General features: G+C 37.3%; 1 protein-coding gene across 9 annotated transcripts in view; it reads left to right on the top strand.

Moving 5' to 3' along the window:
- The window catches only part of CFH (complement factor H), a 108,290-nt gene that overhangs the window by 69,731 nt on the left and 12,734 nt on the right, over positions 1–25,825 (top strand). For all 9 annotated transcript variants that reach the window (XM_043568358.1, XM_043568360.1, XM_043568356.1 and 6 more), the window contains 7 exons: positions 4,199–4,393; positions 4,724–4,900; positions 19,400–19,582; positions 21,402–21,575; positions 23,202–23,378; positions 24,375–24,557; positions 24,665–24,847. In XM_043568358.1, coding sequence (XP_043424293.1) covers positions 4,199–4,393; positions 4,724–4,900; positions 19,400–19,582; positions 21,402–21,575; positions 23,202–23,378; positions 24,375–24,557; positions 24,665–24,847 — 1,272 coding nt within the window. The remainder of the gene's footprint in view (positions 1–4,198; positions 4,394–4,723; positions 4,901–19,399; positions 19,583–21,401; positions 21,576–23,201; positions 23,379–24,374; positions 24,558–24,664; positions 24,848–25,825) is intronic.

The following is a 25,825-nucleotide window of genomic DNA, read 5'->3' as shown; positions in this document are numbered from 1 at the left end:
ATAGTTTGTTTTATGTCCTGCACCTTGAGAACTACTATATTAAAAAGGAGTCCTACACTGTCCAGGGCCTGGGACTTCAGGAAGTGTTTTTGGAGTGTGTTGCATGCACTGTGTTGTTGTTGCGTATTTGGCTGCACTATCCCACTAGCCAGGTCTTCCTTACTCTTGGTGGTGGATTGTTTAGACACCATCTTAGACATTCCACCATTTAGACATTCCACCAGGTCTTTTATTTGTTCATTGAAGCAACTGTGGAAAGAAGGAAAAAGACCAGGACCTGATCCCATACAAAGAGAAAAATGGAAGAGGCCAAAAAAAAAAAAAAAAAAGACCAAGCAGAGAATCAAAGAAGCTATAGGGCTTAATCCAGAAAGAGAGAAAGGCAAATAAAGAAGAAGGAGATATAAAAAAGGTGTAAAAGAATAGAATTAAAATGCCTGATTACACAGACAAACGAAGCAGAGAAAAAAAAGATATATAGAAATATACAGAGAGAGAGAGAGAGATGAACTGACCAAAAATCAGGAACGCCTGGGTGGTTCAGTCGGTTGAGCGTCCAATGTCAACTCAGGTCATGATCTCATGGTTTGTGAGTTCGAGCCCCACATCGGGCTCTGTGCTGATAGCTCAGAACCTGGAGCCTGCTTCAGATTCTGCGTCTCCCTCTCCCTCTGCCCCTCCACTGCTCATGCTCGGTCTCTCTCACTCTCAAAAAGAAACATTAAAAAAAATTTTAAATTAGAGAATATGAGCTTGACTCCAAAGGAAAAAAAAAGGTTAGAAAGAAAAACAAAGAAAAGCAAAGAAAACAAAGAAAAGGGCAACAAAGTAGCATACAAAACCACAGGACAGTAGTCTGTTGATACCTGGGACCATCTCTGCTGGTCTGGAGGAGAGGTTGTCTGGTTCATCCAGTGTGAGTCCTGCTCCAGTAGATAAGCAGTTGCCAGGCACAGCAGGGTAGGGTTTCCTGTCACCAGGCCCTGCCTCCATTAGGAGCCACTGTCCTGTTCCTTGTAGACCCACCACGTTGGCAATGGGGAGAAAAACGGCGATACCCCAGTCTCTCCTCCCTGGACTGTGTTTCTCAAACCTTGCTGTTCAGGGGCGCCTGGGTGGCTCAGTCGGTTGAGCGTCCGACTTCGGCTCAGGTCATGATCTTGCGGTCCGTGAGTTCGAGCCCCACGTCGGGCTCTGTGCTGACAGCTCAGAGCCTGGAGCCTGTTTCGGATTCTGTGTCTCCATCTCTCTCTGAACCTCCCCCGTTCATGCTCTCTCTCTCTCTCTCTCTGTCTCAAAAATCAATCAAGGTTAAAAAAATTAAAAAAAAAAAAAAAAAAACCAAAACCTTGCTGTTCAGGCACCCCTCACAGAGTAGCACAGGCAGGTAGTTTGCTCTGCTCCACAGTTCTCCTGTGCCTCCTAGGTGCTAGGCTGAGATTCAAAACCCCATGTCTTCAAGGATCATTTACCACATGGACCCAATTCTGGGATAGCGCCACTCCACCCTGCAGATATGGCTGGTGCCTGCCAGGTCTTTAGTCCTTGAGGGAACAATATACATTTTTCCCACCGTACTCAAAGGAGGGGACTGTTCTTTCCCAGTGCACCCCTGATATCTCTACCCGCCCTGGGGCTGACTCCTCTCCCCGCCCTCCCCCAGGCGTGTGCACACAGCAGTGGCTCTGGTCCAGAGAATGCCACACACTTTTGAAAACTCTTATCTTCAGCTCCTAAGGCTATTTGCAAAGCAGAGACTGACATTTTCCGTATTTCTTGTTCCCCAGTTCGTGGTCTGGAAAAGGTCTTTCTCTTGTCCTAACACAGTGCCGCAATCCACAGCTTCTATTTCTCTCCCTTTTGTCTGTCCACAGAAGGGGATCCCTCCCCTCTGTACCCATACTGTTTTATCTCTCCCAATTCACATACACGCATGTCTGTCACACCAAGCTGTCTCCCTCCACCTGTGCAGATTTTTCTGTCACTGCAGATAGATTTCTGGGTGTTCCAAGTGTTCTGACCCCAAAATAGCTGTGTTTGAAGGACAAGTGAAGTCTTGGTCCTCCTACTTCTCCACCATCTTAACTCCTAACTGATATCCTTTGAAAACCCATAATAGGTGGATAACCAGATTTATTCTAAAATCAGACCACCAGGGTTCAAATCTCTCCTTTACAATTTTACACCAATCTATTTGAGTTCTTTAAGACTCTACTCTTGCAAATCCAAACACGGAAGTTTGCGCAAGGTAGAATGATTGTTAAATGAGACTCATCTGGGATGTATCATGATGAAATTCATCATCCAAGGATAAAGAGAAGTTCATCTAAATCGTCAAAGAGTAGTGGAGAAAAATACCTAGAAGGTTACTTAAGTGGAATAAGACTAAATGAACACTTGATCTCAATATTGGAAGCTTCAAAAATGTGGTGGAAAAAATTTATCAATGAGAGCTATAAACTGGAGGCCAAGAATCTATATCTAGAGAAGGTATCATATACAAATCTTTACTAAAGAAACACATCAGTATATTCAAGTATTTAAGGTGTATAATCTACATAAGTCTGCTGAAACTACTGGAAACTTTAATCAAACAAGAAAGAAAATGTTACCAGTGTACTTTAGAAGGATGAAGATGAGGGGCACCTTGGTGGCTCAGTCGGATAAGCGTCTGACTTTGGCTCAGGTCACGGTTTCTGGGTTTGAGCCCCACATCTGTGGGGCTGTCTGTGCTGACAGCTCAGAGCCTGGAGACTGCTTCAGGCTCCCTCTCTCTCTGCCCCTCCCCTGCTCATGCTCTGTCTCTCTCTCTCTCTCTCTCTCTCTCACTCTCAAAATAAATAAATAAACCTTGAAAAAAAAAAGGAAGATGAGGATGATAATGAATACTTGGGGTGTGTGTGTGTGTGTGTGTGTGTGTGTGTGTTTGGAACTTTTTTCCGTGTGTTGCACAACGGTTCTTGTAATAGAATCATTTTGTGGGGAAAAAACTAATACTGGTATGGCATTAAAAGTACTAGATTATCTCTAAATCATCAAATGAAAATGTAAATTTTTTCTGGGAAATATTATATATAAATGTGTTATAAACAGCATAACACTTAAACATGTGTCAAGAATATTCCATATATAAGAAACTTAATAAAATGCAATTATATTATACCTCTATTACAATACGACATTTTGGTGTTTAAAAAGAATTGAACTATGGTTGCATTAAATGTTCACTTGTATTCAAATATATATATATATATATATGTATATATATATATATATATACTGATATATATGACATGTTATAAACACCTCATATATATGATGTGTACATGTTACAACATATGCCACATTATATATGATATATATGTCATAAATGTGTGCCATATAAACCTTATATACTATGACATACTATGAATAACATTTTAAATCACCTCATGTACATAATATATGTTATATATATTCTGAGACACATGTGACATACTTTAAAACACTGCATTCTCCAATTAATATTAGAAATAACAATCAAATGTTTGCTGTAATCTTAACTATTTGAATATTAAGAAATAGTCCTAGTTCATTTGTCTGATTAAATGAAAACTTTCCTTGATGATTGGTTTCAGGCATTAATTAGAAGGTTAGTTTTCTGTATAATGCGATGAATGGAAAATGTGTTTCTCTATATTTCTTACACTATTTGAATAAATAGAAAAGTAAATTAATGAATGTTTATCTAAAAAAAAATCGCACTGTTTCCCTACACTGAGGTGGTCTGAGAAGAAAAGGCAGGGCTCTGATTTCTGATGAGAACAGAAAAGAAAATAAAGAAGATAGATGATCTTAGGAATAAAATCAATACTTTCATCTCTCAAACAAGTTGCTCATTTACATACCAGAGCTAGGATATACATAGTCGGTAGAGCATATACATACCCAAATAGATCTGCAGAGTTTTATTTATGAAGAGTCTTCATACAAGTTTATATATCACATGACCCACAAGATATAATTGTAACTTCATTAGCATATCCCAGTCATCTGAATTTTATAACTTCTCTTGTCCTAGAAAACCTGATTCAATGAGTGAAATTAGACTAATAAGAGGATATAATTCACCAGTGAAACAATTCATTTCCCATCTGATTTTTTTCTTAAGGTAAAACATCATTTATACTGTTTTTGTTTGTTTTGTTTTTATTGCAAGGGAATCGTTGTGATTTTCCAGAAATAAAACATGGTAGTCTACACCATGAAAGTAACTATAGACAAAACTTTCCAGCACGTGTAGGAGAAAAATATTGGTATTCCTGTGATCAAAATTTTGTGACTGCTTCACAAGAGCCCTGGGAATATATTCATTGCACACAAGAAGGATGGTCACCAGCAGTACCATGCCGCAGTAAGTCAAACTTTATAATTGTATATGTATAAATAGTTCAAATAGTAGAGGGGGGAAAACACATAAGTGAATACAATTAAGCTTAGTATGACTAACATAAGGCCAAAGGATGAATGTTATGAGCAAAAATACCAATATAAGTTTTTCCTTTTATGAAGAGTTCTTCATAAAAATCACACTAAAGATAAAAAGAGAGGCTTTCTGAAAATAACTATATCATTTACAAGGACTTAATTATAAACAATTTTGTACAAATAATTTTTAATTGGCTATTTTCACTGAACTTATGGGTTTTAAAAAATTTTTGTTTCTTATTTTCATTATTTTTAGGACAATGTATCTTCAATCATTTGAAAAATGGAGAGTATCCAAAACAAAGAGTTAAATATGTACAAGGTGAAAATGTAAGCGTTAACTGCAATTCTGGCCACAGTCTTCAAAATGAGCAGACTGTAATGACCTGTACAGAGGATGGCTGGTTCCCTCCTCCTGAATGCATTCCTCTCAGTAAGTAAATGATCTGAGATCCCAGTATATTATGGTTTTCTAACCCTCATCTATATTGACTGTAACAAAATATTTATAACAACTTTCTTATCTCCCCTATGGAACTACTTAGTTTTATTTTTTCCCAAGTGTGTATGAGTGGATATACAAATTTCTTGATACATGTATAGCAAAATAAATGTTTACTGATAGGCATTAGTCAAGAAAACAGTAATGGAAGTACAAGGAACAGACCTCTAATATAGGGTGACACAAGAGGAAGGAGGTAGATGTGGCGGTGTAGGAGGATCCTAGGCTTACCTCATCCCATGAATACACCTAGATAACTATCAAATCATCCTAAATACCCTAGAAATTAACCTAAAGACCAGCAGAACAAATTCTGCAACTGAAGGTAGAGAATAAGCCATGGCAATGAAGTAAGATGTGTAGAGATTCAGTTTTTTTTCCCAAACTGAGAAGAAACAGATTGTGAACACTGAGGTGGGAAAGGAGTAGTGGTCAGAGGGAATGGTGAGAGACAGACTGAAGCACAGGTGAGCACACATGAGAAAACAAATCTCCATAGCAATTGGTTTGGAAAGGGAGAGGGGCCAAATTTTGTGAGCTTTGCAAGCAGTGGGGCTTAAAGCCTAGGGTATTATAAGGACGGTGTACTTGGCCCTGGGAGAGTTCAAACAGCATTGAGACTGCTCTTGGAGAAAAGGCAAGCAAAGAGCCTGTGGATATACAGCATGGAAACAGCAATCTGAAGAGCACTTGGAGAACACAGTGGGGAGGTTATTTGCTCACCTTGGAGAATATTGCAGAAAGGCAGCCTTCACAGAGACCCCTCTGGGAACAAAGGAACTGGTAGGTACCATTTCCCTCCCCTGCCCTTCAGCATATAGACATGGTCACCTTTGGGAACCAGCACAGGACCCACACTTGCTCTCTAACTTGCTTCTACCAAGCCCTGCCTCCCCATGCTCCAGTGGAATCACCCTTCCCAGTCACACTTGGCCTCAATCCCAGCACAGTTGGCCCCCAACCCCAAAAGCCCAGACCAAATCCCTGCCCACACCTCATCTCCCAACCTGGGTGTTTGGGGTGCCATGATTCCAGCAGCAGTGGTGAGAAGTCTCATCTCACAAGCAGACCAGAGTGCACCAAGTTGAAACTCCCCACGTTCAAGCCAGAGACCAAACACTGCCCACACAGGCAAAGAGAGCCTCTGCAGATGAGGGGCATGAAGGACAAAGCGATCAGGACACAAGAGCAGTGTGAACACAGCACACATTGGAGACACTCCCTGAAGTGCCAGGCCCTGGGGAACAGGGATCGCGACACCTCAGGGCACGACAGAACCTCTTTTTCATAAGGCCATTAGCCTCAGGAACAGGAGAAGTAGCTGACTTTCCTAATACAAAGAAGCAGGCACAGAAACTTAGACAAAATGAGAAAACGGAAGAATGATCTGTGAAAGATGAAAGATCTGTACAAGGCCAATGCCAGAGCTCTAAGTGAAACAGCTATAGGTAACATGCCTAACAGAAATTTAAAGTAAAAATTATGAGGATACTCACTGGACTTGAGAAAAAAAGTGGAAGACATGAGTGAGACTCTTAATAAAGAGATAAGGAATAACATAGCAGAGATAAAGGATTCACCAAACAAAATTAGAAGCACACTTGATGGAATGAACAGCAGGCTGGAATAAGAAGAGGAACAAATTAATGACCTAGAAGACCATGTAATGGAAAGTAATCAAGCCAAACAAAGAGAAAAAAGAATGGTACAAAATAAGAATACATTTAGGGGAGTCAGTGACTCCATCAAACATAACAACATTCATATTAGAGTAGTCCCAGAAGAAGAAGAAAGAAAAAACATGGCAGAAAGTTTTTGAAGAATTAATAGCAGAAAAGTTCCCTAATGTGGAAGGAGGAAACAGATATCCAGATACAGAAGGCAGAGAACCCCCAATAAAATCAACAAATGCAAACCACACCAAGACATATTGTAACTAAATTGGCAAAACATAGGGCTATAGAAAAAATTATAATAGCAAGACAAAAAAAAAAAAAAAGGCAGTCACATGCAAGGGAAAACCCATAAGGCCATGAGAGCATTTTTCAACACAAACTTTCCAAGCCAGAAGGGAGTGGAATGATATATTCAAAGTGCTGAATGGGAAATGTACTCTATCCAGCCAAGAATATTCCATCTAGCAAGGCTATTATTCATAATAGGAGAGTTTCCAAGACACACAAAACCAGTGATGTTCATGACCACTAAACCAGACCTGCAAGAAATATTGAGGAGGACTCTTTGAGTGGAGAGGAGAGACCAAAAGTGACAGTATGAAGGTAGGAAACACAAAAGCACTCAAGATGAATATTTCTGTAAACAAATTTCAGTCAAGGAACTCACAAAATAAAAGGATGTAACATATAACATATGACACCATATATCTGGAGAAGAGAGGAGTAATGTTTGGGTTTACACTTACGACCACCAACTTAATATAGACTGCTATATACAAAAAATGTTATATACAAACCTAATGGTGACCACAAATCAAAAATCACTAATGAATATGCAAAGAATAAAGAGAAAGGAATACAAAATATCACTAAAAAACCCAAAAACCATGAAAGAGAGAAAGAGAAGAAATGATCAGAGAAAATCTTCAGAAACAACCACAAAACAAGTAATACAATGAAAATAAATGCATATCAAAAATTATTTTGAATGTATGTGGTTTAAATGCTCTAATCAAAAGACATAGGGTGACGGAATGAAAAAAACAAGACCCATCTCTATACTGCCTACAAAAGAATAATTTTGGACCAAAAGACAACTACAGATTGACTGGAGATTGACAGTGAGGGGATGTAGAATATTTATTGTGCAAATGGATGTGAAAAGAAGTTGGAGTAGCAATACTTATATTGAAGAAAGTAGACTTTAAAACAAAGAATGTAATAGGAGACATAGCAGGACACTACATAATAATAAAGGGGACCCCCCAACAAGAAGATACAACTTTTATGTTGTGGAGTCACGAGTTGGGTGTATAAATATTACATGCCTCAACAAATTCAAAAAGATCAAAGTCACACCATGAATCTTTTCAGAACACAGTGCTATGAAACTATAAGTCAACCAACACACACACACACACACACACACACACACACACAAATCTGAAAAGGACACAAATACACGGAAGTGAAAATCACGCTAATAAACAATGAATGGGTCAACCAGGAAATAAAAGGAAAAAAAATACATAGAAACAAGTGAAAATGAAAACATAACAGCTCAAAACCTGTGGGATGCAGCAAAACTGTTCTAAGAGGGAAATTATCATAATACAGGTCTACCTCAAGAAGCAGAAAAAAAATCAAATAAACAACCTAACCTGGCACTTAAGCTAGAAATCAACAACAAACAAAACACCAAAAAGCAGAAGGAAGGAAATAATAAAGATTAGAGCTGAAATAAATGATATAGAAACTAGAAAAACGACAGAGCAGATCGAAGAAAACAGGAGCAGATTCTTTGAAACAATTAATAAAATGACAAACTGCTAGCCAGACTTATCAAGTAGAAAAGAGAAAGGACCCAGATAAATAAAATCACAAATAAGAGAGGAGAAATAACAACCAACACCACAGAAATACAAACAACTATAAGAGAATATTGTGAAAAACTATATGCCAACAAACTGGACAATCTGGAATAAATGGATAAACTCCTAGAAACATAAACCTACCAAAACTGAAACAGGAACAAATACTGAACAGGAACAAAAACTGATACATGAATTCAGCAAAGTCGCAGGATACAAAATCACTGTACAGAAATCAGTTGCATTCTTATACACTAATAATGAAACAATAGAAAGACAAATAAAGAAACTGATCCCGGGGTGCCTGGGTGGCGCAGTCGGTTAAGCATCCGACTTCAGCCAGGTCACGATCTCGCGGTCCGTGAGTTCGAGCCCCGCGTCGGGCTCTGGGCTGATGGCTCAGAGCCTGGAGCCTGTTTCCAATTCTGTGTCTCCCTCTCTCTCTGCCCCTCCCCCGTTCATGCTCTGTCTCTCTCTGTCCCCAAAATAAATAAAAACGTTGAAAAAAAAATTAAAAAAAAAAAAAAGAAACTGATCCCATTCACAATTGCACCAAGAAGCATAAAATACCTAGGAATAAACCTAAACAAAGATGTAAAAGATCTGTATGCTGAAAACTATAGAAAGCTTATGAAGGAAATTGAAGAGGATATAAAGAAATGGAAAAACATTCCATGCTCATGGATTGGAAGAATAAATATTGTTAAAATGTCAATACTACCCAAAGCTATCTACACATTCAATGCAATCTCAATCAAAATTGCACCAACATTCCTCTCGAAGCTAGAACAAGCAATTCTAAAATTCATATGGAACCACAAAAGGCCCCGAGTAGCCAAAGTAATACTGAAGAAGAAGACCAAAGCGGGAAGCATCACAATCCCAGACTTCAGCCTTTACTACAAACCTGTAGTCATCAAGACAGTATGGTATTGGCACAAAAACAGACACATAGACCAATGGAATAGAAACCCCAGAACTAGACCCACAAACGTATGGCCAACTCATCTTTGACAAAGCAGGGAAGAATATCCAATGGAAAAAAAGACAATCTCTTTAACAAACGGTGCTAGGAGAACTGGACAGCAACATGCTGAAGGATGAAACTAGACCACTTTCTTATACCATTCACAGAAATAAATTCAAAATGGATAAAGGACCTGAATATGAGACAGGAAACCATCAAAACCCTGGAGGAGAAAGCAGGAAAAAACCTCTCTGACCTCAGCTGCAGCAATTTCTTACTTGACACATCTCCAAAGGCAAGGGAATTAAAAGCAAAAATGAACTATCGGGATCTCATGAAGATAAAATCTTCTGCACTGCAAAGGAAATAATCAACAAAACGAAAAGGCAACCAACGGAATGGGAAAAGATATTTGCAAATGGCATATCGGACAAAGGGCTAGTATCCAAAATCTATAAAGAACTCACCAAACTCCACACCTGAAAAACAAATAATCCAGTGAAGAAATGGGCAGAAGTCATGAATGGACACTTCTCTAAAGAAGACATCCTGATGGCCAACAGGCACATGATAGATGCTCGGTGTCGCTCCTCATCAGGAACATACAAATCAAAACCACACTCAGATACCACCTCACGCCAGTCAGAGTGGCTAAAATGAACAGGTCAGGAGACTATAGATGTTGGCAAGGATGTGGAGAAACGGGAACCCTCTTGCACTGTTGGTGGGAATGCAAACTGGTGCAGCCGCTCTGGAAAACACTGTGGAGGTTCCTCAAAAAATTAAAAATAGATCTACCTCATGACCCAGCAATAGCACCGCTAGGAATTTACCTAAGGGATACAGGAGTGCTGATGCAGAGGGGCACTTGTACCCCAATGTTTATAGCAGCACTTTCAACAATAGCCAAATTATGGAAAGAGCCTAAATGTCCATCAACTGGTGAATGGATAAAGAAATTGTGGTTTATACACACAATGGAATACTATGTGGCAATGAGAAAGAATGAAATATGGCCTTTTGTAGCAACGTGGATGGAACTGGAGAATGTTATGCTAAGTGAAATAAGTCATACAGAGAAAGACAGATACCATATGTTTTCACTCTTATGTGGATCCTGAGAAACTTAACAGAAGACCATGGGGGAGGGGAAGGAAAAAAAAAAAGGTTAGAGAGGGAAGGAGCCAAAACATAAGAGACTCTTAAAAACTGAGAACAAACTGAGGGTTGATGGTGGGTGTGAGGGAAGGGAGGGTGGGGAGGTAATGGGTATTGAGGAAGACACCTGTTGGGATGAGCACTGGGTGTTGTATGGAAACCAATTTGTCAATAAGTTTCTCATTAAAAAAAAAAGAATTTGGGAGTTCCCCAAATAAACCTTGCCATGTTTATATTCAAAAAAAAAGAGGGGCGCCTGGGTGGCGCAGTCGGTTAAGCGTCCGACTTCAGCCAGGTCACGATCTCCCGGTCCGGGAGTTCGAGCCCCGCGTCGGGCTCTGGGCTGATGGCTCGGAGCCTGGATCCTGTTTCCGATTCTGTGTCTCCCTCTCTCTCTGCCCCTCCCCCGTTCATGCTCTGCCTCTCTCTGTCCCAAAAATAAATAAGCGTTGAAAAAAAAAATTAAAAAAAAAAAAAAGAAAGAAAGAAAGAAAATTGAACAGATCAATTACCAGCAATAAATAAATAAATAAATAAATAAATAAATAAATAAAAGTTAATGCCTATTCTCAAACTACTCCAAAAAAAAAAAAGGAAAAGAAGGAAAAACTCCCAAATTCATTCTATGAAACAGCACTACCCTGATACCAAGCCAGATACAGCCACCACAAAATAAGAGAACTATAGTATATGTCAATATTTCTGATGAATATAGATGCAAAAATGCGTAACAAATACTAGCAATCTGAATCCAAGAATAAATTTTAAAAAATTATTCCCCACAATCAAGTCATGTCTGTTCACGACTTATACCCAGTGATTTCTTCCTGAGTTGCAAGGATGGTTCAATATTCACAAATCAATCAATGTGTGATACATCACATCAATCAAATCACATCAGTAAAAGAAAAGATGAAAACCATATGATCACTTTAACATATACCAAAAAAACCATTTGACAAAGTATAACATCCATTCGTGATAAAAGCTCTCAACAAAGTAGGGTTAGAGGGGACATACCTCAACATAAGAAAGGCTATACATGAAAAACCCACAGCTAACATTATCTTTAATGGGGGAAAATTATGAGCTTTCCTCCCAAGGTCAGGAACAAGACAAGACATAACAAGACGAGGAGGTCTACTCTTCCACTTTTACTCAATAAAGTACTGGAAGTCCTAGCCACAGCAACTAGAACAAAAAGAAATAAAAGGCATTCAACTCGGTTAGGAAGAAGTAAACCTTTCACTATTTGCAGATGACATAATATTCTATACAGAAAACTCAAAAGACTCCACCAAAACGTGCTAGAACTGAAGTGAATTCAGAAAGCTATAGGATACAAAATCAATGCACAGAAATCTGTTGCATTTCTATATAACAATAATAAAGTAACAGAAAGACAAATTAAGAAAACAGTTCCATTTACAATTGCACTAAAAATAATAAACTACCTAGGAATAAACCTAGCCAAAGAGGTGACAGATCTGTACTCTGAAAACTATACAACACTGATGAGAGAAGTTAAAGACAACACAAAGAAAATGGAAAGGCATCCCATGTTCATGGGCTGGAAGAACAAATATCGTTAAAATGTCTACACAACCCATAGCATTCTGCACAATCAATGCAACCCCTACCAAAATACCAACAACATTTTTTATAGACCTAGAACAAACAAGCCTAAAATTTGTATGGAACCACAAAAGGCCCTGGTTAGCCCAATCAATCTTGAAAAAGAAAAGCAAAGCTGGAGGCATCATAATTCTGGACTTCAAATTAATATTACAAAGATAGTGATCAAGAGCGTATGGTACCCAGAAATAAACCTACAATTATACACTCAATTAATTTTTAACAAAGCGGATTGAATATCCAGTGGGAAAAAGGCAGTCTGTTCAACAAACGATGTTAGGGAAACTCCACAGGAACATGCAAAAGAATGAAACTGAACCACTTTCTTACACCATACACAAAAATAAATTCAAACTGGATTAAAGACCTATATGTGAGACCTGAAATTATAAAAAGTCCTGGAAGAGAGTACAGGCAGTAACTTCTCTGACATCAGCCACAGCTTTCTAGATAGATCACCTGTGGCAAGGGAAACAAAAGCAAAAAAGAAGAAACTATTGGGACTACATTACACTACAAAGCTTCTGCACAACAAAGGAAGCAATCAACAGAACTAAAAGGCAACCTATGGAATGGGAGATGATATTTACAAATGACATGTCTGGTAAAGGGTAGTATCCATAATATATAAAGAACTTATAAAACTCAACACCCCAAAACCAGATAATCCAATGAAAAATGGGTAGAAGACATGAACGGATATTGCTCCAAAGAAGACATACAGATGGGCAATAGACACATGAATGATACTCATTAGCACTTATCATCAGAGAAATGCAAACCAAAAAAACAATAAGATGTCACCTCACAGGTGTTGGTGAGGATGTGGAGAAAGGGGTACCCTCTTGCACTGTTAGCAAGAATCCAAACTGGTGCAGCATCTCTGGAAAATAGTATGGAGGTTCCACAAAAGGTTAAAAATAGAATTGCTGTAATATCCAGCAATCACACTCCTGGGTATTTACCCAAAGAATACAAAAGCACTAATTCAAAGGGATACACGCACCCCTATTTTTATTGCAGCATTATTTGCAATAACCAAGATATGGAAGCAGCCTAAGTGTCTACCAATTGATGAATAGATAAAGATAAATGGACTGTTATTCAGCCATAAAAAAGAATGAAATCTTGCCATTTGCAACAACTTGGATGGACTAGACAGTATAATGCTAGGCAAAATAAGTCTTTCAGAGAAAGACAAATACATATGATTTCAGTCATATGTGGGATTTAAGAAACAAAACAAATGAGCAAAGGGAGGAAATTTGAGAGAGAGAGAGAGAGAGAGAGAGAGAGAGAGAGACCAAAAAAAAAAAAAAAGGCTCTTAAGTGTCTTAAGTGTAGAGAACAATATGATAATTACCAGAGGGGAGAAAGCTGGCAGAGGGGATGGGTGAAATAGGTGATGGAGATGAAAGAGTATCCTTGTCATTACGAGCACTAGGTGATGTATGGAATTGTTGAATCACTATACTGTATACCTGAAACTAATATAACACCGTATGTCAGCCAACCGGTATTAAAATTAAAACTTAAATACATACATACATACAGTCAATCTAGAAAAAAAATAGAGTACAAAGAATTTTGAAAGCAACAAGAAGGAAAAACATGCTTCACATACAAAGGCACTTCTGTGGGAGGTGTTTCTAGTAATACATGCCTACAGTAAAAAAAGAAATGATCTCAAATATACAGTCAAACTGTATACATCAAAAAGCTAGTAAAAGAAGGGGGTACCTGGGTAGCTGAGTTGCTTGAGTGTCCAACTCTTGATTTCTGCTCAGGCGATGATCCAGGATCATGGGCTTGTACCCCACATAGTGCTCCGCACGTGAGGGTAGAGACTGTTTCAGATTCTCTCTCTCCTACCCCTCCCTACCCTGACTTGCGATGTCTGTCTAACAAATAAAATGAAAATTTTTTCATTAGAACACTTGGAAAAGAAGAAAAAACTAAGCCTAAAATTAGCAGAAAGAAGGAAATAACAGAAATCAGAGCAGAAATATATGAAATAAAGACCAAAAAGTCAACAAAATAGATACCTACCTTTACAAAATGTAGACAAAATTGACAAACCTAAGCTGATTAACTAATTAAAAAGAGAGATCATATAAATAAAATAGAAATGAACTTGAAGATATTCAACTGATGCCACAGAAATGCAAATGTCCATAAGAGACCACCATAAATGATTCCACACTGACAAATTGGATAACAGAGAATGGATAAGTTCCTGGAAATATAAAACTGACAAGACAAAATCATTAAGAAATGGAAAATCTGAACAAACCAATAACAAGTAACAACACTGAATAATTAATTTAATATATCTCCTCAAAGAAAAGTCTGGGAACAGAAGTATTCACTGGTAATTAAAAGAAGATTTAATACCAATTTTTATTTAAAAACTCCAAAATTTTGAGGGAGAGCACTTCCAAAAGTAGTTGACAAGATATTAACTTTAATACCAAAACCAGACAAGGATGCTACAAAAAAAATTATACCCAACATCACTGATAAACATAAATATTGAAATGCTCAACAAAATGTTAACAAACTGAATTCAATAGCACATTAAAAGATTCACACACCATGATGAAGTTGGGTTTATCTATGGGACTCAAGGGTGATTCAACAGATTTAAATCAGTAATATGATATAGCACATTAACAAAATGAAAGGTAAAAATCATATAATCATCCAGATAGATGCACAAAAAGCATTTGACACAATTCAACATCCATTTATGACAAAAACTGACAACAATTAGGTATTGAAGAAATGTACATCAACATAGTGAAGACCATAAATAAGAAGCCCATAACTAACATCACATTTGATGAAAAGCTAAAAGCTTTCCTCAAGGATCAGGAAAATTACAAAGATACCCACTCTCATCAGTGTTGAAAAAGGGAAATAAAATGTATCCAAATAAGAAATAAAGAAGTAAAGAGGCACCTGGGTGGCTCAGTCGGTGAAGCATCCGACTTATGCTCAGGTCATGATTTCACGGTTCATGTGTTCGAGCCCCACATTGGGTGCTGTGCTGACAGCTCAGAGCCTGGAGCCTGCTTCAGATTCTGTGTCTCATTCTCTCTCTGCCCCTCCCCGACTTGTGCTCTGTCTCTCTCTGTCTCTCAAAAATAAATAAATGTAAAAAATAAAAATAAAAAATAAATAAAGAAGTAAAATTAGCTCTGTGTGCATATGATGTATTCTTTAGGGAAAACACTAAAGACTCCACAACAACAACAACAACAACAACAACACCTGTTAGAATTAATAAATGAATTCAGCAAAGTTGTAGGATACAAAATCAATATACAAAAATCTGCTGTATTTCTGAACACTAATAATGAACTATCAGAAAGAGAAATTAAAATAAGTTTTCATGAGATGTGGGTGTTACCTAATTCTGGAGGTTTCAAGGGCCAAAAATAATCTTTCAGGAGTAAAATATAGATCAAAGCTAGAGAGATTCTCTTCTGTCAGAAAACAAAGGAAAACAATTTTTTGTATATTGTTTCAAGTACAAGATGGTTTCCAATTTTAGAGTTAATCCTCAAATGGAAAAAATAATTGACATTATCAATCGTAAGAATTACTTATAAATTAATTAAAAGTACTATTTTATAAAGATGTGTATGAATGTTATACACAGTTATGTAATCCAGAAAACTTGAGGTAGTGGCGTTTAATCCCGAACTCTGTGTTGCAATGCCAATATGATAAATAGGAATTCGCCTTTTCTGCTGTCAAGAAAACTCCAGTTTTTAGAAATAGTTGTGTGATGTTTACCTATATTGTGTGATTTAAAGTTGTGCAGTGGCCCAACTGCCTTCAGTATCCTCTCTTCTTTGAAATGTAGTAGGGGCACCTGGGTGGCTCCGTAGGTTAGGCATCCGACTCTTGATTGTAGCTCAGGGCATGATCTCACAGTTTGTGGCATTGAGCCCCACAGCAGGCTCTGTGCTGACACCTGGGAGCCTGCTTGGGATTCTCTCTCTCTCTCTCTCTCTCTCTCTCTCTCTCTCTCTCTCCCCCTCTCCCTTTCCCTCTCCCTCTCCCCCCCTCCCCCTCTCCCCCTCTCCCCCTCTACTGTTTGCACTCTCTCAAAATATCTAAATGAACATTAAAAAAATAAATTCTATTTTAAAAAAGAAAAAAGAAAATGTTTTTTTTTAAAAAAGAAAAAAAGAAATGTATTGATTTTACTAGATTCAACAAACCTGAAATTTATGTGGAATAACAAACACTGTGAATAAATACTTTAGAATAGTAAAATCCAATAGTATTTACTGCAGTTTACTGTGAATCATTATAAGCTGAAAAGTTCTCTATTATAATTTCAGTGAGGAAAGGTAGAAACGGATGATGAGGGTGAAGAAGGGGACTAAGGAACTCTGGAAGGTGAGGTGGCCCTGGAGAGGGGAGATCTGATGGGTGAAGCGTGACAGTGAGCGCCATGAGAAGGGTCAGAGCAGATGTCCCAGTAGTGTCACGAGAGGGAGACGTGTGCCACAGCAAGCCTTATTTTTAATGTAGACATATCTAGAGAATCCATATGGTACTCTTCTGCCTGCACATAACGTTAAACTAGAACTGAATTATTAAGTATTGCTGAAATTGTTCTTAGCTGAAAGTAAGTCCCCCAATGATACATAAATTAGTAGGTTCTTCATCTTTGGCCTTTGATTGCTAGGGCTTCTGCCAAAGTCTACATCGATCCACTTTTCTTTGCTCAATGCCTCATTGTTCTACAACCTTTGCACTTTTCCTTCATCCCAGTTATGCCTCGCCCCTCACCCCACACACCATCCCCTACCTGCGCAGGATGTAAGATTTTCCCAACCAGTCTATCCTGTGCTCACTTACCTGATGTGCACTTTACCCATAGCTTAACAACTTTAACTAGTTTCAGAATATGGTGCATAAACAAGAGATGATGTAATTGAGGTAAAAAGTGCTATATTTTAGAAAAAAAGAACAAAAGGAAAGGGGTAAAAGTATTTGACAGAGCACTTTTATGTATTTGGACATTTTAACTGAAAGAACCAAGTTTCTCAAACCATGTTGACCAAAAATGTAATAGATAGGAAAGTGATTATAGAATTGTTCCTTCAAAGGCTCCCAAAAGCCTTTTTGAACAAAATTAAAATGATTCCTGACTTCAAAATTATGGCATACATTCAAAATTAAGACACGTAGATAAGAGGTACAATGGAGTTAAAGATAGCAGAGTTTTTTGGGTTCATGCAATAGAGCTTTGAGATCACTGCACATGTGTTCTCATGTCTTACCTTTTACATTGGTTACCGTCTACTGTGCTCTTCCCATGGGTTGCCTGCAATCTGCAGATATAATGGAAAGTTTCCAAAAGAGCTTCATATTCATCCATTCATTCTTTCATTCATTTACTTGCCCATCCAATGGTCATTTTTTAAGTGACTGCTAAGTGACTGCTAAGTGCCAGGCATTAGGACTAGCATGTACCAAAAGGCCATTTAGTGGGGAAAACAAAAGGAATGATTATTGTATTTCATCAACATATTGTATTTTACTGTATAAAGCATTGTGATGGAGACAAGCAAAAGAGAGACTACAGGATCATTTAGAGGAGACAAGAAATCCAAGTTGGAATGAGAGTCTGGAGTGGGATCAGGTTGGGGAGTTTGTTTGTAAGAGGTGGAATGAAGAGAGCCAAATCTGTCAGGGTCACGATGGCATCTTGGGTAGGCTTTGAAGGTTGGATGGGAGTCATGGAAATAAGGATGCCAGGGAGGAGGACATTCAAGACTGAGGAACATGGCTCCTGGGTGGCTCAATTGGTTAAGCATCAGACTCTTGATTCAGCTCAGGTCATGATCTCGGTCTTGAGATCAAGCCCCATGTGGAGCTTGGAATGGACCCTGCTTAGGATCCACTGATAAATGAATGGATAAGGAAGATATATATACACACACACACACACACACACACACACACTAGAATATTATTCACCCATGAGAAAGAAGAAAATCTTGATATTCACAACAACATGGTTGAACCTAGAGGACAATACGTTAAGTGTAATAATCCAGAGATAGCAAATACTTCATGATAAAACTTCTATATGAAATCAAAGAAGAAAAAAGAAAGCATCAAATTCATAGAAGCAGAATGTGGAATGCAAGTTCTGTACCAGTGGTGGGTGTGGATGCTGGTCCAAGCGTGTAAGCCTTCAGTTATAAATAATTCCATAGATCTAATGTACTGTATAATAAGAATCAAAGTAAATAACTGTAAACTATAATCAAATAACAAAGGAAGTCATCAAAAGAGGAACAAATTGAAAAAAACAGATGCAAAACAGAAGACAATTAGCCACATGTTAATAGTAAGTGTTCACCTACCAGTAATTCCTTAAATATACATCATTTAAATTTACCTATTAAAAGGAATGAGTACCTGAGTGATTTAAAATAAAATAACCAAGAAATCACTTTAGATTTAAAGACACAATAGGCTAAAGTGAAGGAATGGAAGAAGATATTTCATGCAAATGGCAACCAAAGAATGATGGAGTGATTATACTTCTATGAGAAAAAAAAACTGACTTAATTTAAAACACTCTCTAGAGATGAAGATCATTATATAATAATAATGAGTCCATTCATCAGGAAAATGGTAACAATTTTCTTTTTTTTTTCAACGTTTATTTATTTTTGGGACAGAGAGAGACAGAGCATGAACAGGGGAGGAGCAGAGAGAGAGGGAGACACAGAATCTGAAACAGGCTCCAGGCTCTGAGCCATCAGCCCAGAGCCTGACATGGGGCTCGAAATCCCACACCGGGGAGATTGTGACCTGGCTGAAGTCAGACGCTTAACCGACTGCACCATCCAGGCGCCCTGGATTCTGGGTATTCTAAATGTCACTTCATTCCAAAAAGAAAAAATTAATGAACTATTTTGATTTAGTATCTTTGTCGCTGACTTTTTCTGTCCCAGGAATTTGGATGATTCAGATTTTTCCAGGTTTTCATTTGTAAATGACTCCTTATTTTTGTGTTGTTACAGTGAATCTTTATAAAAATGTTTATTTATATGCTTATCTTTTCCTTATACTTTCTGCCTTTCAGAAACATGTTCAAAATCAGAGATAACAATTGAAAATGGATTTTTTTCTGAATATGAACCTACATATTCCTTAAATAAAGAAACACAGTATCAATGTAAACCAGGATATGTAACACCAGATGGTAAAACTTCAGGACCGGTTACATGTCTGGAAAGTGGATGGTCACCTCAACCCACATGTATTAGTGAGTAATTTATTATGTTCCTATTCATTATGCCGATGGCTATTGAACAAAAGTTCACTCTAAATTAATTCTTTTCTGAGGGGAGGGGCTGACACGATTCCCATTTGAAAAGATAAATGAAAAACGATGTAAGTTTTTGCCTTTAAGAGTAATCACTTATATTGGTGCGCCTGGGTGGCGCAGTCGGTTAAGCGTCCGACTTCAGCCAGGTCACGATCTCGCGGTCCGTGAGTTCGAGCCCCGCGTCGGGCTCTGGGCTGATGGCTCAGAGCCTGGAGCCTGTTTCCGATTCTGTGTCTCCCTCTCTCTCTGCCCCTCCCCCGTTCATGCTCTGTCTCTCTCTGTCCCAAAAATAAATAAACGTTGAAAAAAAAAAAAAAAAAAAGAGTAATCACTTATACAGCGTAGTAGCAGGACATCTTTCAGTTTACGTTATTTTCCACTTTAAAACATCCTGTGATTTGGAAACGAGTTAGGGAGCCTTATGAGTATTCTCCTGGAAACTCACTTATTTTTGGCTGGCAAAATATATTTGTGCCTATTCCTGCTTTTAGGTGATCAGACTTTGATGACAGAATCTTTGTTTCTAGACATGAAAGTTATGTTTGTAAGTGAAGATGTGGGTCCATAGTGCAGAATTTTAATTAAAGTATGGAGTTCATGGCTGACATTCCAGGGTAGCCCACTTTAAAAATCCTCTCCTTTAGAAAATCTTCATAAACATCTAGTTAGTGGAGAAGGAATACTGCTAGATGGTGCCAAATACAGCTGTGTTGAAAGATTTCCCTGTCCCTGGATGTTTATGAAGATTTCTATGAACAGTTTCCTCAGTTTATCTTATCCTCCAAAGCTACACAGTGATACTTTTGAACCGATATTTACATATTCACTTTAAAGGAAGTGGATATTTGAATATCCGTTTGTACTGTTTTCATTTCATTTTTTTTTTTTCAATTTCCATGCTTACTATGGGGCTAGCCACAAAAAAAATGATAAAAGTGGCTCCCATATAAAGTCATTTTATACTGAATGTTAGTTAGTTATCCATTGTAATACTATGGAAGAGAAACACACTGTCTCTCTTCACTGGTATAGTTTTGCTTTGTTTTTTAAAGCTTTAAGGTAGCTGGCTCCGTAACACAGCATAAAATTTGAGATGAATTACCTAATCTTTATGAACACACTGTTAGCAAAAATTAAAACTTTTAACATTTTACTTTCTTATAACTAATAATTAAAATAGTTATCTCTCCATTCAATCTTGGTAAGTTTAAAAAAATAAACAGCCATTAGGAAGATATTTGAGGAAGAAAATCAGCATGTGAGCTTTAGAAATTATGATGTTTTAAAGTAGAGTTTTATAGAATGTTTAAAAATTTACTTGCATTTTTGAAAACCAGTCGTATTCATTGATCCAGTTTTGTCTGGAATATTTGTCACCTTGCTAGTGAATGTGGCATCTAGTTCACAAAATCCTATTCCTCTCTGCTAGTTAAAATAGGATGCACCTGTAATGGCCTATTTGATTACAAGCATGGCATAAACACATAAGTATAACTGATTGAGAAAAGTGTTCGTAGAAAAATTTTTTCAGAGTGTTTAAGTGATAAGAAAAATGCTGTGTAGAAACATATTTTTTCATTTCGAGTAACTTTCAAGATAATGATTTATCACTGGTATTCTTAGATTAATTTGATACTGAATTTACTAGCACAAGCTAATTGATAAAGATGTTTTTTTACCTCCTTGGAATGGGACTTAATTACATCATCCATTAAATAATATTAGAATTGAAATCTTCAATTCTGTTATGCATTAGAATCTTGTGACATGCCAGTATTTGAGAATGCCAAAGCCAAAAGCAATGGCACGTGGTTTAAACTCAATGACAAGTTGGACTATGAATGCCACGATGGATACAAAAGCCAAGGTGGGCGCGCAGGTTCAATAGTGTGTGGCAACGATGGTTGGTCTCATAAACCAGTATGTTATGGTAAGCACCATTTTTCCAGGTATTTTATTTCAGGATTAACAAAATTAACAAAACGTGTTTAAGATATCCCAATTTGAACAAATTTCCATTATTTAAAGTCATTTTGGGGGCATCTGGGTTGCTCAGTGGGTTAACCTCAGACTTTGGCTCAGGTCATGATCTCACAGTTCTCGGGTTTAAGCCCCATGTGGGGCTCTATGCTGACAGTTCAGAGCCTGAAGCCTGCTTCAGATTCTGTCTCACTCTCTCTCTCCACCCCTCCCACTCACACTCTGTCTCTCTCTCTCAAAAACAAATAAACATCTAAAAATAATTAATTAATTAAGTTTTAAGAAGTCCTGATTAAAATCAAGGTGTCTTCTTCTGATTTACTGTAACCTGGGAGAAGAGGGTGTTTGAAAGCCCAAGGACCATTATCTCTCTTTAACACAGTGTTTCCTATGGGCCATATACATGATAGGTTTATAAACAAAGAATAATTTTGTTTGTTATTCTAAATGCAGGCTTTCATATTATTTAAAACTGGGTTCTTTGAGTGTATGCTATATGAAAACCAAAATTGTAGTTTCTTACAATTTCCTCAGCTATTTTGCCCATGAGTTTCTGCTTTTACACCTTCTGCCTTGAGTGTTAATTTCTGCAGACCCTTTGGGGTGCCTGGGTGGCTCAGTCGGTTAAGCGCCGACTTCAGCTCAGGTCACAATCTCGCGGTCTGTGAGTTCGAGCCCCGCATCGGGCTCTGTGCTGATGGCTCAGAGCCTGGAGCCTGCTTCCGGTTCTGTGTCTCCCTCTCTCTCTGCCCCTCCCTGTTCATGCTCTGTCTCTGTCTGTCTCAAAAATAAATAAACGTTAAAAAAAAAATAGTTAAAAAAAAAAATTCTGCAGACCCTGAGAGAAGCTCTTTATTTTAGGAATTTAGCTTGTTTTTATTTGGGAATGTCACGAATGTCACAAAATTGACAAATTTGAAGGGATAATTTTACACATTCTTAAATTGAATCAGAATAATCAATAATTTATTAATAGATAGTATAAAGGTTTAATAATAATAGATAATTGGGTATGATATAAATACTCAGGATGCCTAGAATATGCCTATTTGGCTTTGAACATGGTTCCTTATTTTGTTTCATTTTTCAGTTTGATTTCTGCACTAATATAATAAATATAAATTAATCTATTTTAATAATTTCTTAGAAACTGTTACAAATGTCTCCTAGTGTTCTGGTTGTCCCATTATATTTACATTAAACAAAATACTAATCTTATTTGAGTGCAATTTTAAAAATGTAGCATCAGAGTTTGTTTTTTTTTAATGTGAAGAATATGTTTCTGTTTTGGGAGTACAAAATAATATAGCATTTATTTTATAAATGTCAGTTATAAAATCAGATCCAGTGTAAGCAAGTTGACCTTCCAAATACATTTTCAGGGTACATATGTTGGTCTTCAATACCTTAATATTTCTCAGGGTCCCCGATGAATTTAGAGGGCGTAGAAAACCTAATATGTAAAATTTTCTGTGGCTCCTCTGTATAAGCAGTCCCCAGCACCTCATTTTTATACGACACATATAAAATTACTTTGCCAATGAATAATTGCCAAATTATTTGAACATTTTTATAGAAATAGAATGCAAGATTCCTGAAATCGAAGATAACTTAAATATTCAGCCTAAAGAAGACAAATATAAAGTCGGAGATGTGTTGAAATTTTTCTGCACACAAAAACTTCAAAGAGTTGGACCAGATTCAGTTCAGTGTTACGACTTTGGATGGTCCCCTAATCTTCCAACATGTAAAGGTGAATATTTATCTTCTAATTTCTACAACAAGAAATAGGATTTTTGAAACCAACATTTTTATGTTTTTGTTTCACGCGTAATTTTCTGTTGGCTTCAAGTGTGTGTGTCTGTAATCTAATTCTTTAAGCCAGGACATGTGTTGGGTAGTAGATATCTCAGATTTTCTTATTTAAGAACTTAATCTCCACTTGTTTCTTGAAATATGTAGTGGTAATAGCCATAGATATGTATATTATGCCTCAGTGTTTGTTACTTTTCCTTTTGACTATAATTACACTGTTAGTATTGGACACTTGGTATGGCATGGGCCTTCCCTCAACTTTCATCGAGTGTCTAAACAATATTCAAGCAATGTATAGTTAATTCAGTCCATTCAATCACATGTATGTCTTAACCAAAGTTAAAATATGTTGATAAAATGCTAGCCTCAAATGATGACATTTTTTTCAAACAGTTTTGATAAAATTTTTCCATGGCATATGAATATTGTTAACATTTACATGACCATATTTATTAATTGGTTTGCATACATCTCTAGAATATCTAGATTATTAAACATGTTTTCTGGGTTCCAATATACTTCTAATATACTAGTTCAGTGTAATTAACAGTACTGGGTTGCGGTGCCTGGGTGGCTCAGTTGGTTGAGCATCTGAATCCTGATTTCAGCTCAGGTCATGATCCCTGGGTCATAGGATCGAGCCCCATGTCGGGTTCCATGCTGAACATATAGAGCCTGCTTAAGATTCTCAGTCTCTCTCTTTCTCCTGTCCCTTCTTATCTTCTATCTCTCTTTCTAAAATAATAATTTTGAAAAAAGAACTGGGAAACATGTTTCTTGTTTAAGCACTATTTGTTTTTCATTGCTTAAGAAGGCTATAATAAAGTACATTATAAATAATATAAATTAATTAAAGAAAAACTCTCCATTATATTGTTTTTTAAGTTGTGAAATAGGTAATTTGATCATTATTTACACATTATTTCTCCTGTAGAGCAAACAAAACAGTGTTCTCCACCTCCTCAACTCCTTAATGGGAAAGTTAAAGAAACACAGAAAGAAAACTATGAACACAACGATTTGGTGGAATATGTGTGCAATCCTAGATTTCTGATGAAGGGTGTTAATAAAATTCAGTGTGTTGATGGACAGTGGACAGACTTGCCTATTTGTATTGGTAATGTATAAAATATATTCATATTTAAAATAAACCAAACTTTTATATTTATAGAAACACATAAATTATATTTTATAAGTAAACATACTTTTCTGAACTTTTCACAGAGGTGGAGACTACATGTGGAGATATACCAGAACTTAATTACGGCTACGCTGTTCAGACTTCTAACCCTCCCTATCACCATGGAGATTCAGTGCAGTTCAGTTGCAGAGAAGGATTCACAATGATTGGACAGAAATCAGTTACATGTATAAGTGGATTATGGACCCAACTTCCTCAGTGCATTGGTGAGAAGACACTTCTCAAATAGACGGTCAATGAAATGTAATATTTTTATTGTAAAAACTGTATTTGCAAACATAGTTTTGAAATTTAGATATATGCTTGAAAATGTCAGGTCTTAAATTATAATGATTGCTTATCGTCTACAAAGGAAAAATATAAACTAGCCAGAGAGTCTGATCACCCTTTCTATCACTGAAATTAACATGGTTTTTAAGTGTGAAGCTAAATTTTACTTACAGTTATTCGTATGATTTAAATCTGAGTATTAATCGCCAGGAAAATAGAAGCATATTTGCATCAATCCCATTTTTGTTTTACGCGGCACTCTTGTTTTCAGGCCCTGGAAAACAGACAAAGTCAAGAAAGTGCCCACTTGCTACGTCCCTATAGGAATCTTGCCTCTCTCAAAGCTTCCAAGGATTTCTCAGTCTGTTTCAAATGTGGCAGCAAGAAGTTAATGTGCCAAAGGGTGGGTGAGCTGCAGACCCTCTGGGTTCGCAGTATAAGTCAGTCAAAGGAGGCAGTCAGGGTGGGGCCAGGAAACAAACCTGAATGTTGGACTTCACTCTGGTTGATGTATGTGCATCATCCTGACCTTTGGATGACCATGTCTTTGATGACTAGCTGGGAAAATATTGGGAGCCCTTTTCCTTTTTCCCTCGGAATGAGTTCTTTCCTACAGTTTTCTTGGGTCCTATATTCAAAGAGAGTCCTGGATGTCCAATCTTACTTATTCACCAGATGTCTAGGCATTAATTGTTCCAAGGAGAAGGTAGGGCTTAGGCTCATGTTCCATGAGAGCAGAGATTGACACCCGTTTTGTTCACGATGTATTCCCAATATACAAGGGACTGGTGAACATACAGCAGACATTAAATAGGAGTTTGTTGAATGAACCCTTAAGTGTTGTTGCTTTTTAATCCTTACATTTTTGCTAGACACATTCCCATGAGAAGTATTGCCAGTCCTTCAAGACCAAA

The sequence above is a fragment of the Prionailurus bengalensis genome, chromosome E4 (assembly GCF_016509475.1).
Source record: "Prionailurus bengalensis isolate Pbe53 chromosome E4, Fcat_Pben_1.1_paternal_pri, whole genome shotgun sequence".
Taxonomy (NCBI): Eukaryota; Metazoa; Chordata; class Mammalia; order Carnivora; family Felidae; genus Prionailurus; species Prionailurus bengalensis.
The sequence above is the reverse complement of the archived record's forward strand: the minus strand, read 5'-3'. Positions and strand labels throughout refer to the sequence as shown.